This window comes from Antedon bifida, chromosome 9 (assembly GCF_963402885.1).
Source record: "Antedon bifida chromosome 9, ecAntBifi1.1, whole genome shotgun sequence".
NCBI classification, from domain to species: Eukaryota; Metazoa; Echinodermata; class Crinoidea; order Comatulida; family Antedonidae; genus Antedon; species Antedon bifida.
Genome location: NC_136234.1, coordinates 1938795 through 1955211, shown reverse-complemented (window position 1 = coordinate 1955211; position 16417 = coordinate 1938795). Strand labels below are relative to the sequence as shown.

The following is a 16417-nucleotide window of genomic DNA, read 5'->3' as shown; positions in this document are numbered from 1 at the left end:
AATATTGTGAAAAATTCATTTCTAGTTGTATCTTCAAACTTAAAATACTTCTATTTATAAGCATTTGTTGTTTTGTTTTTGTTTGTTTTTTGGCCTGGTGTTGGAGAGACACACTCGTTGGGATTTGTTATTTTTCAGTGTTCACAGGAATAAAAAGAAATAACATTCATGGGGGGGGGGGGGGGGGTAGAGGGGGTGGGTAGAGTGCCTAATATCACCATGAAGATGATATAGTTTCTAAAATACATTTTAAAGAAAGTAAAATGAAGGGGAAATAAATAATAAGACTAGATACTGTAAAGTAAATGTCATTTTAAAAAATAAATTAATTTAAATAATTCAAAGAATTTGACTGATAAGTGCATGTCATGACCATTGGCAATAGGAATAAAGGATTTAGACCACAATTGTTGACATTGGACCAGGATCACAGTTGTACTACCTCCTACAATAAATTGTTTTTGTGATGTCAACAAAAATAAATTAGTATGACGATACAGGATAGGGATTATTGCACTACAGGAATTACATTCTACCGGTTTTTCATAAAGAAAATATTGGGATTTGATCGGATAAGTGCATCCAACCATGAAGAAACAAGTTGACTTATTTCTCCATGATACAAACCAATAATTTAATAAGTTATGTTTATCATGATGAAGAAAGTTGAATGATGAGCAAGGAAACTGCATTGCATTGTGATATTCTATACAAATGATGTTGAAAAAAAAACAATATTTGAAAGAACCATTAAAGTGGCTAATATGTAGGATATGGGCATGTTCAAAAAGAAAGCTAATTGATTGAGTTTCGATAACTAACTATTTTAATCACATATTTTACAGATTACATACAACATTAGGACTAATAACAAGCTGACACAATAAACTTTGCTATAACAACGAATGTAATGTTTGAACCACAAAAGGACCAGATGCAGAGGCTGTTTCATGTTTACCTTTTAGTTTTTTTGAAAGACTAACAACAGGACAATGTGTGCTATTCCATTAACAGAATTTACTTTTAAAAATGGAATGCAATATCATCATATTATTATATTTCTTTATTGGCGGTATTCCTTTAATAAAGACAGATGAGAGCGTATCAGTTGTCACGAGTTATTAACAAAATAGAAACGCTTCAAAGAAATAATTTTATAGGAATTGGTCTTCATCACTGGTTGTTATACTCTATATAACAAGCCGACACGATAAACTTTGCTATAACGAATGTAATGTTTGAACAACAAAAGAACCAGATGCAGAGGCTGTTTACTTTCATTTTTACCTTTTAGTCTTTTTGAAAGTGCTCGAGCACAACAGGACAATGTGTGCTATTCCATTAATAGAATTTACTTCTAAAAATGGAACGCAATATTATCATATTATTATATTTCCTTATTGGCGGTATTCTTTTAATAAAGACAGATGAGAGGGTATCAATTGTCAAGAGTTATAAACAAAATAGAAACGCTTCAAAGAAATAATTTTATAAGAATTGGTCTTCATCACTGTTATGGCTGTTATACTCTATTTTACCTATGACTAAAAGTAAAAGGTACAGATATATACAATAACTACACTACCCCGAATGGAAATAAGATATATAATGCTTTTTGGGCTATATTGGATAATCTTCTATAAATTAATGTATGTCTCTGTTAGATATGTCAGTTACAGTAGAATGTTGTCACTTTGAATGTATTTATACTCATTCCAAATAAATTCAAATCAAATCATTATCAAATTCAGAAACATAAAACTGTGTCAAATAGATATACTGTAGATTTAGAATATTAAAAAGATTGAACTTGCATCTATTTTCAATTTCAATATTTATTACTATATTTTATCTATAACAAAGGTACAGTATACACTTTCCTAATTAAGAAACATAAAACTCAACTGTGTCAAATAGAACTAGATTTTAGAATACTTACATCTATTTTCAACATCCTGACTTTGATCCATATTGAACGTAAGGTTAACAAACAAACTTGTGAATCAATAGTACACTTGCCCTCCAACTTAGTACAGATATTACTATTTTGAGAGTAAAAACTAGAGGAAGGAACTGGATCAGAGTGACGGGTTGTGCTCAGGGGAAAAAAAACATGGTCCTAAAGAAACGTCACTACTGAGTCAGGTCATGCTTCACTGACTTTCCATACAGGGTTTGGAAAAGTTTGATTGTATGCCATGTACGGTAAAGTACAGCCTTAGCTAATTGTACTATTGTGATGGGTTTTAGAGTCATAATGGCTCTTGTGTTTTACTATGGTTCAACGTAACCTTTTGTTAATACCATACTGTACATTTTAACTTGTTGAATACAGTATTAACAAGGTTAGGTACTTAACTGTGCAAGAAAGAATTGAGTTGATGCACTCAACTAGAATAACTATTTAGATTTGGAGAAGTGATCAAATTACTCAAATGTAGTGTGAATCCTGCGAAAGTATATCTATTTAAGCATTTATGAACTAAATTTATTCATTAATGAAGACCTATAATATTTGTTTTAACAGTCTGAATGTGAATATTAATATTATAGCCACAAACATTCTTAAAAGTAAAGATATTTTTTAGTAATATATGTATCTGTCTTAATCATTGTACTGTAATCTGTTATTTGCATCATTCAAGTGTTTTCAATGCAAGTATTTCTATCTTGAAAGAATTTGACCATTTGGACTAAATCAACAAAATAATCAGTTGTGCCTATCAATCCTATCTTGACCAACATGCCAACGTCCACGATTAAATAATCATTCAATACAGTTGCTGTGGTCAAGCTGGGTTTCCACTTGGACGTACTATAACGTAAGGGTGTTCGTGCAACACAAGTGAGTTGACCAATCACAAGCATGACAGTTTGGATGAGTTCATGATTGGTCGTTGTGTTGAAGTGAAGCTTCTCACAATCACAGTAACTCCATGCTTCTCCAGTACGTATAAGTTAATGACATGAGCTGTGCATTTTATTACCAAAGCATGAAACTTGGCACAAAGTTTCTATAATGTATATAGATTCAAAATATCGGAGGGTGCCAAGTGTCCAACGTCCGGTATGGCGGCCATCTTGATTTCAAAATGGCCACCATAAAAACAAAAAATGTTCATATCTTGGCAACTATACACATTAGAGACTTAATTCTGGTCTCAAATTGTTCACAAACTATATATTTCTATTTGCTCTAATGAAAATTTTCGTCCAAAAATGACCGGAAATGACGTTTCTTTCAGTTTGACCTTTGACCTCGTATTTGTATATCTCTGTAACTACTGGTCATTTTCAATCGATTTTGGTGTCATTTTGTTCAGAATAAATACATTTATATTTGTAGTAATGAAACATTTTCACATAAAATGACCGGAAATACAATTTATGACCTTTGACATTTAATTATTGATTTTTAATTATGTGAATATACTGTATGTGGTTTTTGGTGGTCTTAAAGGCACCTAATTTTGAACTTTGACCTGATAGGCGTAATTATATTAAATGATTAATGGACTTAAATTGTATATAGTACATAAAATTGGTAAACATTGTGCTTGGTGGTACCATTAGTTCAATGATGTTGGCACCTTCTGATTCGTTAAAAGTTTTAATAGTTTGACAGAGGAAATAACATACATGTTATGGAATACCGTAAAACCTCGAAAAGGTGATAGTATGAGCTTCTTTTCGAGATAGACTGTATTTGAATGTCAAATGAATAGTATGATGATCGTGTTTATATCAATATATTATTAATGACCTTACAAAGAACCCTTTATATTTCAACAATCAAGCCTCAGTTATTCTACAATTTATTGTTTTCCAAGTGGTAGGCCTATTTTGATTGCATCTTCTTTTTGTAGGCCTATGCTTCCTCGGTAATATGGTCCTACCCCTCCTTCTTTGTCTGTAGATGGTCTTGTACCCCATTCTTTGTTTGTGGATGGTCTTATACCCCCCTTCCTTGTCTGTGGATAGTCTTATACCCGCTTCTTTGTCTGTGGATGGTCTTATACCCGCTTCTTTGTCTGTGGATGGTCTTATACCCCCCTTCTTTGTCTGTGGATGGTCTTATACCCCCCTTCTTTGTCTGTGGATGGTCTTATACCCGCTTCTTTGTCTGTGGATGGTCTTACACCCCTTTCTTTGTATGTAGATGGTCCTACACTCCCTTCTTTGTATGTGAATGGTCCTACACCCCCTTCTTTGTCTGTGGATAGTCCTACACCCCCTTCTTTGTCTGTGGATGGTCTTATACCCACTTCTTTGTCTGTGGATGGTCTTGAACCCCTTTCTTTGTCTGTGGATGGTCTTATACCCCCTTTTTTGTCTGTTGATGGTATTAAACCCCTTTCTTTGTCTGTTGATGGTATTACACCCCTTCTGTGCCCGTGAACGGTCTTATATCCCCTTCCTTGTCTGTTGATGGTATTACACCCCTTTCTATGTCTGTTGATGGTATTACACCCCTTTTTTTGTGTGTGGATGGTCTTACACTCCTTTCTTTGTGTGTGGATGGTCTTACACCCCTTCTTTGTCTGTGGATGGTCTTACACCCCCTTCTTTCTCTGTGGATGGCCTTACACCCCTTTCTTTGTCTGTAGACGGTCCTACACCCCTTTCTTTGTCTGTGGATGGTCTTACACCCCCTTTTTTGTCTGTGGATGGTCCTACACCCCCTTCTTTGTCTGTAGATGGCCTTACACCCCTTTCTTTGTATGTGGATGGTCTTATACCCCCTTCTTTCTCTGTGGATGGTCTTACACCCCCTTCTTTGTCTGTGGATGGTCTTGAACCCCCTTCTTTGTCTGTGGATGGTCTTACACCCCTTCTTTGTTTGTGGATAGTCTTATACCCCCTTCTTTGTCTGTGGATGGTCTTATACCCCTTCTTTGTCTGTGGATGGTCTTAATACCCCCTTCTTTGTCTGTGGATGGTCTTATACCCCCTTCTTTGTCTGTGGATGGTCTTATACCTCCTTCTTTGTCTGTGGATGGTCTTACATCCCCTTCTTTGTCTGGACCCACTACTTTGATTGATTAAATCAGACATTGTTTCTTGTATGATTAGACCAAGACCTTCAAAGTGAAAGTCCACAAGTGGATGCCTAAAAAGGTCTTGTACAGAACAGTATATTGTAGGTCCATGTCACTAATTTGAGAATTACTTGAATAATTATATTGAGATGTCTTTTACGAATTGATTTGGTTCGGATTTTGCTAAAAAATCAATGAGTAGAGAAAATCGAGGAAAAGGATTCAGATGGTTTACAGCAAAGGCCCATTACCATAAAAATGGAGTACATTTTTTTAGATGCAACGAAAATGAACAAGAATTATCTGAGTTTCTGACTAATGAAAGTAGGTCTACTGCACAAATGCAGGATAAGTTTGTAGTAAGTACTTTGAAAGACGGTATTCTCTTAACTTATGAAAATGAAAACTTTCCGAACTTGTCTTATATGCAACATCAAAGAGCCCAACGAAATGCTACTTTACATCAAAAATATTTCCAAATGGCATCTAACAATTCAATTCAACTTTTATTTCAGACAATTGTCCATATGGTATAATACATTGCAAAAAAAAAAGATGATGGAGAGAGGACCAAAACTTTTATCTAACGATTGACACATCACAGTTTAGCAAACAAGTTGGCATAGATGAGCTCAGTGATTGCTGTTTCTCAGTGATCTGTCATACTTTACGCCTATCCTATCACATCAAAAGTCAAAAATTCAGAATAATAATTCCTGGTCATTTTTGCAGTGTCATTTATTTCGTTAAAAAAAATTAGGTGCATTTATACCAATGTAAACCACATACAGTATGTTCACATATTATATATTATGTCAAAGGTTATAAATTGTATTTCCAGTCATTTTATGTGAAAATGTTTCATTACTACAAATATAAATGTCTCTATTCTGAACAAAATGACACAAAAATCGATTGAAAATGATAAGTAGTTACTGAGATATACAGATAAGAGGTCAAAGGTCAAACTGGAAGAAACGTCATTTCCGGTCATTTTTTGACGAAACTTTTCATTAGAGCAAATAGAAATATGTGGTTTGTGAACAATTTAACACCAGAATCAAGTCTCTACTGTTTATAGTTGCCAAGATATGAACACTTTTTGTTTTTATGGTGGCCATTTTGAAATCAAGATGGCCGCCATACCGGATGTTGGACACTTGGCACCCCCCGATATTTTTAATCTATATACATCAAAGAAACTTTGTGGCAAGTTTCATGCTTTGGTAATAAAGTGCACAACTTGGCTATTTTTATGGCACTAACTGCTCTACTAGTACCAATGATGTCATAGTCATTCTCTCCAAGGCTGCTCAGTAAAGACACAAACCAGTGATGACATCTTCCCAGACATACATTGATCATGAAAATGCTTTCGCTTTTTTTACACATTCCAGTTTCAACAGGTTTTAATACCTATCAAAATGAGGCGATGATGTTCAAAGAGATAATATATTTGGTAGCTGAGATTAAATCTTCAGTTAATATATATAAATAACCCTACAAATAAATAAATACAGATATTGTAGCCAGATAGTGCTGATTAACCCCATCGATGATAAAGAGAAGTTCACCTCACAATATTCTTATATGCCAACAGTGATGTTTGCAGTGCCGCTTACCTGGATAAACCAACAACAGCCTTCTCCTTCAGGAGCAAGCTATAATGCCACTAAAAAGTAGAAAACCCCTCTTCATAAATGTCAGTCAACCATATCTTCTTGCATTGCAAGTAAAATAATCTTATAATTTTATTTTGGGTAATATAACCAAATAAAAAAAGATTAAAAAGTGAAAAATGTAGACTTTAGCACAATAACAAACCATCCTGCCCAAAACAGAAAAATATGGAAACAAATCGTGGAAAGCATAATGTCTGAATGACGGAAAACATGTCAAGAGAGAGATAATCGAGTTAAGATAATAATTGAGGATCCACATGAATTTATTTATGAAAATATAACTTATTCATCACTTTACCTTTAAGGAAGTAAACGTTATATTATTAGCTAATAGATGTACCTCTTCTACATCCAGAGGAAAAATACAAAGATAGAGTAGTTAACTCACCATTATTATCATCACAGCTAGTCTCTCCTGCATGGTCAAGTTCCATAGATACTGGACAAATCATTTTGTAAACAATTTCAGCTTATTTACTATAAAAAGTTATTCCTTCACTACTCGTAAGAAGTTCGTAAATCTTTTCGTTTCCAGTTAAAACGTGGCTAGAAATAGTTCAATTATTCTGCTGAAGTTATACACCTCAATAAAATCCGTCAAAAGTTTGAAAACTTTTAGAATAGTATGTTACTGTCGACTAAGAATACAGTAGCTAATAGCAGCTATGGCAGTATTCAAATTGAATCATAAAAATTGCTTGCTATATATCAAGGATCTATATTAAATAGATTAAGCAATAAAATTATTTATGATCAAATTGGCTTACAGAACAGGAACCTCTGTATGGCACGAAATTCACAGTACAAAGTTTGCTCCTAACAAAGTAATGTAGAGTATGTTTATTTTTGTTGTACAGAATTTGATCAACAAACTACAGAACAGCCAATGAAAATTGTTGTTTGATATCAAGAGGGGTGATAGAAACCAGTATCATAAAATTAACAGCAAATATTGTACCATATAAAAAGCATTGTCTATTAGAAGTGATTGTTTTTATTATAGTTTTATTAATTTCAAAATACTTTATCTGGGACAGATCCAGAGGAGGTGTGGTAAATTTTTAGATTTTAATGTGACTTTGCATATTTATGAACTGTGATATTCTACTCTATACAGAGTACACTACATAACCTGTTTTATTTTCTACAATACAATATACATTTCTACTTTGAATTTGGAAATTTCTTTTTTACATAAACCATATTGAAATAAAAAAAACTTAGATGGTAAAAAGTATCTTAACAAATAGTTTCGTTGATTTTTAAACACACAGCTTTATTTTATTAGTTTCATAAAAAAAAGTTATGAAATTCATTTAACACTATAAACCAGAACATTTACAATCATATTTAAATTTTTAACTTTACAGAATAATTTTGAAAGAATCCTTCAATAAATCCATTTTTGATCTAGGATTTTTTTTTATTTAAGAAAAACAAATAAAACTATATAATAGCCATACTAATAAACCAATGAATCCAACACGCCTTATTTAAATTTGTTCTATCATGAATAAAACGTGGTTGAACAAACAATTATATTTATAATACTACTAGTGCTACTAGACAATGGCAAAAATATCTTACAAACTTACAAAAATAAGTTCCATGGTGGTAAGAAAGCACTTGCTGTCCAAATGGACTTGCCGCGTTTTGTATTGTAATTTCGTCTGGATACATTGTTAACTTCCCGTAAAAATTTCCAAACAAGCCAAGAAAATGTTCAAAGTTACTCTTTTCACAAGGCTTCACAATTTAGCAAAGTAAATTCCTGATACAAATTACCTTCTAAAATGAATTCAGCTGTAGAGAAATCTTTACAAGTTGAGTTAAAGATAAAACAAGATGATACTAAATGTTATTATCCGAAAGCGTCTTGAATATACACTTGCAAGCTAATAATAATTTTTCCAGTATTATTATTTAAGGCTTGGCACTAGATCGAACAGGAAATTGTACACGTAAGATTAAATTTTAAAACCACAACAGGTTCTTAAGATTCTAAATTGACCCGTTTTGAACCCCATTTTATCCTGTGGGTGCAATTAAAACTCTAAACCTTGGTCTGAGTGAAGTGAAGGCAGCAAACTTATTATTTTACACATTGAAAAAATAATAATAAATGTGTTGTTGACAGGAAATAAATTTAGTATCATGTTATTAGATATCCAGTTCCATTTTTTGAAATTTAGCCAAATTTATGCCTTTCTGCATGACTCATAAAATAAGAGGATAAATAATATAATATTTATATATTTCAGCATTCATTTGTTTGTAGATGTCGTTACAGCTGCAGTTATAAATCAATTAATGTAATAATTACAGATCCTGTTTCTGCATATAAAATATTTTAAAGACAGGAAGTGATAAGAAAAACTAACTAATTGAAAAAAAATGTTACCTAGTCTAATTTTGCATTTAAATTGGTTAGATAATAAAGAAGTAGTTTAGTGAAAATACTGTTTAAATATGGCATTAACAAAAACAAACATCAGGTAAAGTTTTTGCCATTTTTTTACTGCAACTTTCCACGGATTTAATACCACAATTTTCTTTTTCAACCCTGGTTAGCGATGAGGCAGCCTGGTGTTTTGTTTCTGTTATGAACTTTCATTTTCTCCCTTTTCCTTGAACAGCAAAACTTTTTGTTTTCTTATTACAAATTCATAATCATAACCATTATAAAAACCAATACCGAGTGAAATAAAATGTACACTATCTTAAATTTTCCACATCGGTAAGTCATTAAATATCTCAAATGTCCCTTCTGTAAATTACTACCTTATTTCCTCTTCACACCTGTAACAAAACTCTTCTTCCTTAATAATCATAAACTAGAGAAAAACACGCTTCCGTGTTAGTCATTAAATGTTGGCTAGACTAGATTAAGTTTAGACTTAGACAAGAAATTCCAAGAACTAAAGTTTTAAAAAACAGCTTACCATGGGAAAAATTGTTAACAGTACTTACTTTTGACATATCTATGAAAATTAGGGCGAGGCTTTGTAGATGGCGCTGGGGGTAATTCTGGCATTTCTTGTGGTACCATGTAATTCATTTCAATCTCGTCCAATGTCATTCCATAATTGGTGGTTCCTTGCAGTGATAGCTGTTTAGCTTCCGACTTCTTCTTAGATAACTTTCTTTCTTGACGAGGATCCAGATAGTCCATACTGGCTAATATGTATTCTTTTAAACAACCTGTATAAAAACAAAACAAACATCATGCTTAAAATGGATATGAAAGGATTTTAAAATTTCACAAAAATGACTTTGTATGAATCCTTTTAATCTTAATAAACAGCACACAAAAAATTAGATTCAAATACCTAGTAGAACTTGAGAAATAAACAAATTAAATTTTGGTATAAAACGTCCGCAAAATGGCCGACCAACTGGCACGCCATCTTAATTGTTATGAACGTTCTATACGCACGTACGAGATCGTCAAATTTAGAGTTTGAAACACCCGGGGTTGTAGCCACGGCAGTAGTCGTTTTGTGATTGGTTAATGAATTTTAATACAGTCCAATCACCGCCTTGTCTCGTTCGCGGACTGTGTGGTGTAAACAAAATAAACAAACCCATCCTACACGAAACTCACGTGTTGCAATCTCCCTGTTGCTGCAGTCGTAGAAAATATCGATATTTCACAAATCAATAAAAAGTTATGTCTGCAAAGATTGTACGTGAAAAGAAGAAAGGGTGTATTTGTACATCTCACACTAAACCACTCACGCAGAATACAAAGTAGGCTAGGTCTAGTAGACTATAGTTTCTTCTAAATTCGCTAGTACTATACTAGGCCTACACATAGAGTTACTCCATGGCCTACAGTACAAGAGAGTAGTAGTAGCCGGTCCACCGACGAACCTCCAGGAAGTGGACAAGGCGCGGGCGTAGACGTATGTAAAAGGCGACGTAAATAAAAAAGGTAAGCTTGTGTTGAACTTGTTTTTGGCTCTGACTTTTGTTATCGACTAATATAGTAATATAATAAAACTAATAATTAAAGTAGAGCAGAGGTGAGGCAGAGAGGATTATTATAGTTTAGTTAGTACTGTAATTAAATAATAACCTCCTTCTGTTTGTTACCAAGTCATAAAATATAATACTATATAGGGCCTAGGTAGGATTGAATAAAAATAATAGTACATTTCCATCCATTTATTGGTCTTATCTTTGCAGATTTATGGAATCAACAGTACATGAGATGGCTTTGAAGAACTCAAATTATATGGCAGAAATAGTGTGTGGAATGAATTTTATTGAACAAATGTATCATAATGAGTTTGGAACAAGCAGGATTTTTCAAACGGGACATAAATTACTTTTGAGACCTGAGTGATACATTTTAATTCTATCAACACCAGCCAGCTCCATCATATTCAAGAGATGGATTCTTTCATAATTGTCCATTGTACATAGTATTTGGCTAAATAAATTTTTTAAAAAGTACAGTAGTGGTTTATTTGTTTATATACCCAGACCCATTTAGATGGTTAAACACTATATGATGCACTCCTACTACTAGTGTACTGTCTGGTAGTACATTACCATAGTTACAGTATGACTGTAACCATAGCATTCACGTCTAAAGCATTCTATTATGCATATTTTACTATTCTTCATAAATATTTAGTTCTGTAATTTTAATTGTCTGCGCTCATTCTATACTTGGTGTCTTAGTATACTGCATATGTATTGTGCAAGCATGATCCAAGTAGCATCTATTATAAAGTACGCTGGGCATCTTTTTATTCACCTGAAAAAAGGAAAATGAATAAGCACATGTTTATCTGCCCTCAAAACAAAATAATAATTTAGTATAATGTATTATGTAGGTTTGATCAACAGTTTAAAATAGCAATGCTCAGTATCCTGTTACCTTAATATTATATTATTTGCGCTTCCATTCCAATCAATAAATACATTTGCTTATCCCGTCCATCAATTATCATAGTTGCACTCCAATTATAGACCTGTAGGTAGGTAAAAATACAAATGAATTGTTTATTTATACTGTATTAATAATATATGATACAAGCTCAAATACCCTTAACTAGACCTGGCCTGGCCTGTTATACCCTTTATTACTACATTAGAGAAAATCCACCTCTATTCATTTTATTGGGAATCCTAATATTTAGTTAGTATTCAGTGTTGCCTAGCCTAGGGCGGCATGTAATAACAAAAAAATATTTTAATATTAATGCGTTAGTCAGAAACGGACACTACAGCACACAACAATATTAATAAACGTACTTATAAATAATGTGTATATATACATATACAGTAACACAATTGTGCCTACCATTAACACCCTCAACGATACATCAAGGAGCATACCCTCTCAGCTCACCTCTGGCCGGGCGACTAAACATCGTATCCAGCAGCAGTCATCACTACTAAAAAGGCCTAGCCTAGGCCTAGCTAGCTCCAGGCCATGGCATTGTCAAACACCATTTACTCGTCCAACGGTTTCTTCAAAACGATGTTAACACCCGTGTTAACAAGACGATGTGGACGAATTTCCATCAATTTCAGTTAATTACAACGAAATAATAATAAAATGAATGTTTCAATAATACGTGTATACTAAATAGCGAAATAAACATCGCGCTCGCGAGAGGAGGGTCGAGAGAGAGGCCAAGGTGATCGACTCTGTGATTCTCACGCATGCGCAAAATAACTCCGTGTACCCAGCAAGATAGGCATTTGGCTATGAATTTCGTGAAAGGTGGCCTTGAAAAACGAACTTAAAATCCGTTTAAAAAAAAACATGGTTGATAATATGAATTAATTTTATTCGATTAAGCTAACATACTTATCCAAGAATAAAAGTATAAAAGCGATAAGTAATTACTACCATGCTTTTGCATCAATCAATGATTTACTCCTAAATTCCTATCTCTGTAATACAAAAATAACTTTTAGTGACGTCACAAAAAGTTTTTCACAGGTTTCCCAGGGGCGTTTTGAGGGCGTTGTCGTCCTCCAAAACATTAAGTATGACTATGGCAAGCTTAAAACTGATTGATCTACACGTTGAGCCAATAAAATGATATTGCTAGGAACTCTTTCATATCCATTTTAATGAGATATCATTCATAAAATAAAGAAAATCATGTATTTAGTTAGACTGGCTTTAACATATATATATATTCATCATCAAACTAGATGTGCAGTACAATAAATAAATTCCTTTCTCAGAGTGCAATACCAATTTTTAAATACATTATAAATATAAGCAAAAACAAAAATGTATAATACCATGATAAATACTCAAATTGGCTGTAACATTACAGTCTTCAGGATTTTGTAACTTCTTCGTAATTGTCGAAAAATCCCAAAGAAATGTTGCAAACAAGGAAGTTGACTGACTCCCTAGTCAGTTGCTAAAAGAATGAATAGTTTCTTGTGAAGTACGTGCACAGAAACCATCCATAAATTCTACAATACATTTCTTTGAAAGAAATACCAACTTTCTTTTACAATAGAAAATGAAATTGGATGCACATTGAACATGTGGTGACACTGACAGATAGATAGCCTTGTTTTCTGCGTTTCCTGCCACGTATAAGTTTCAATGTTACGAATAAATAATTTGTTACGCCCAAGTGTTGTTTTGAGATGTTAATTGTGTTGCGGAAGATATTAGTTTTGTTGTGAGATTTCAGTTTCTTTGTGAGATGTCAGTTTTGTTTTGAGATGGTAAATTGGTTGATGTTCATTTTGTTGTGCGATATTAATGTTAGTATTACTGTGAGTTTTTTGTCACGAGATGTTGTTAGTTTTGTCACAAGATGTTGTTAATTTTTTTTTGTTTTAATTTTCCTCTATGCACCTTATTTATGTATTTTCTACCAAAAACGAAACAAAAATGAAGATTAATAAAATCAGACTTTGAATAGGCCATTTTGCAGTTTAAGTTTAAAAAAATGAACAAAATAATAATTTCACTTAATAAAAAGACAAATTAAACAGTTAAAAAAAACCATTGCCCAACAGACAATTTTTTTTTGCTTTGTATTAATTATGTTTTTTTTTTCATTTTTTTCCCAATCCAATTTTTTGTCAAAGTGAATAACTTATGTGACATTAAAATGGCATATTCAACAAAGGTTTTTTTAGAACCTGTAAATGTAAGAAGCCAACTGTCGCCTAGAGAATGTTAATTTCACAGCCAAATGAAAACATTTTTAATTAATTATGACATTAAATGACATTAAAAAAAAATTAATCAACGTTCTTTTATAAAAAATATTGAAGTGAGGAATAATAAAAGGTAACGCAAGTTCATAAGGATACTACAAGGTTATAGATGGATCTTTAGACAATGGCGATAGATCAACTACATAAGGAATATATAATAAATGACCTTGTATTTGACCTTGTGCTGTATCAATATAATGTGTGGTTTGATGAAATCTATATTAAGATGATTATCTGAGAAAAATGAACTGAATTTTTTTAAGAGGGTTAATGACTGCACAAAACGTTTTTTTTAAGGAGAGGGAAGTGGAAAAGAACATAAATAATATCGTTAAAAAAATTCCTGGAATTGGCAAAGAATCTTATCTTAACTCACACACACTCCTCCCATTAGTTTGAAATCATTTGGATAAAAACTTCAGAAGCCCATCTCGAAATAAAGCTAGTATGGGCTTCTTTTCGAGTCTATCTTGTATTACCATACCGTCATGGTTCCAACACACATTAGTTTGATGAGCTAGTCTTCAAAAGTTGTAACAAAACAAATATATAGAGGGCAGCAGATAGATAGATAGAAAATTTCAATTAAGCTTTGAAGTGAAAACCAACATTTTAAAAACTTTATTTATTAGACTAAACAACACCTCTATTTAAAACACAGTTTTATGTTTTAAAAATCTGCTCTGATGATTTAAGAATTGATTTCTCAATACCATGTGGTATGACAAGATAGACATATTACAAGTTTACATTGAAGGGATAACATTATTACACAACAGATTAAATAACAATATTTATTTATTTTAATTAAGGTACGGTTCATTTATCAACAATATTATACATTGTTTTCTGGTTAATAACTTAGGAACAATAATATACAAAGGGATGTATCATATCCATACAATTGACTATATAGGCATTGTAACAATTGATTTACAAAATACTTTAATTCTTTGAGTCAGTATTTTAAGTTTGATGTAGACAAATTGGTGCCATAGTGTGTATTCAGAAATTATACCAATATTATTACATCATTACATCATAATAATTACACTTTTACAGTAGAATCCCTATTAAATGACCATCTTTGGGACCTATCAAAGTGTTTCCTTAAAGATGTATTGTCCCCCAAAAACATGAAAAATGAAGATTAACAAAATCAGACTTTAAATATGCCATCTTGCAGTTTTAATCAAGTTATTCACTTCTGTAGAAAAAAAACCCAAAAAATAATTATTTCACAAAAGTTAATTTTAACCAAAAACTCATTTTCTGACAGACAAAAAGTAAAGTACTTTTGCTTTAAATTACATTTTTTCATGTAAATATTTTTTTTCGATCCAGTTTTTGGTCGAAGTGAATAACTATTAATATGTGACATTAAAAATGATAAATTCTACAAAAAATGTTTTTCATTATTTTTTAGGGGGACAACATATCTTTAGTATAATATGGTATGATTCATTTACAAATTGCATACCACTTTATTAACAGCTTTCCTCTAATATTAATTTTGGTTTAAATATACTAAACTATATTGTATTTCAGCAGGGTTTTTTTTCAATTTTTAATACACTAGCACACCTAGCCATCAATCCATACTAAATGTTACACTAGAAACTAACAGTATTTTTTCGTACACAAACAGCACAAATTAGCTACTTTTTAAAAACAATTTTCAATGAACAATTATGAAAAATCTAAAGTTTGCTAGCGTGAATTTACAACAAATTCAACAGGTTTTAAGATTGAATGAAAGGATACAGTCTATTCTAAACAGGTTTGTTATTACAATGGGTTATTTCATAAGATAGCTAATGAGATTTCCAGACATCTATAATGGTGGTTCCTTCTTCAGTCAGGAACATTATAAAGTATGTGGCAAAAATATGTTTTAAACCTGTTTGTTTGTCTGTCTGATTCATCAATTTAACCGGTGAGTGTAAAATTGACCAGTAAAACGAACATTTAGGATTTCTTATTTTAATATGATGTCTAATAAATGCAACATAGACAACTATGACAGAAAGTTTAATAAAATAGAAATAAATAATCGTACTTTACCTGTACTTTAGCTAAAGAACTCTCTCATTGGTATCACTTATCAATCTTTTATAAGGCCAAGTACCTCTCATCAAAAGTTTTCATTAAAACACAAAAGAGCATCTTTCTGCACTTAAATCTCAAAAATGGTCAACCAACCAGAAGCAATGAATCTATGAAAAATAAGAATTTGCATAATGTAAAGCATTGTTGAAGCTCAATCACTTGTGACAGCTCATTAGCCAATCAGAATGATTCATTTACAAATGAGCAAATAAATTACATTTTAATGAATCTTCAAAATCACCAAGACAAACAAAACAATTTGCTTAAAGGGTAGAGCCTGGCTTATTTAAAATGTAGTACTTAGTTATAAGAAATTTTATTGAAGAATTTGACTATTTTTTTGGACTAATTTTCAACTACAATCGTCCACTG

At 32.2% G+C, this 16417-nt stretch overlaps 1 protein-coding gene across 4 annotated transcripts in view; it reads right to left on the bottom strand.

Annotated features, from left to right (window-relative positions):
- The window catches only part of LOC144851410 (uncharacterized), a 48080-nt gene extending 31932 nt beyond the window's left edge, over positions 1-16148 (bottom strand). The window contains exons 1-2 of one of the 4 annotated variants that reach the window (XM_078708850.1): positions 16001-16148; positions 9692-9922 (exon numbers count right to left, since the gene is read on the bottom strand). In XM_078708850.1, coding sequence (XP_078564976.1) covers positions 9692-9893 — 202 coding nt within the window. In that variant the 5' untranslated portion in view covers positions 9894-9922; positions 16001-16148. Of the gene's footprint in view, positions 1-1939; positions 1988-7109; positions 7310-8316; positions 8548-9691; positions 9923-16000 lie in introns of those variants that run through there. The other 3 variants (XM_078708852.1, XM_078708854.1, XM_078708856.1) reach the window with 3 other exon arrangements.
- Positions 16149-16417: the final 269 nt, after the last annotated feature.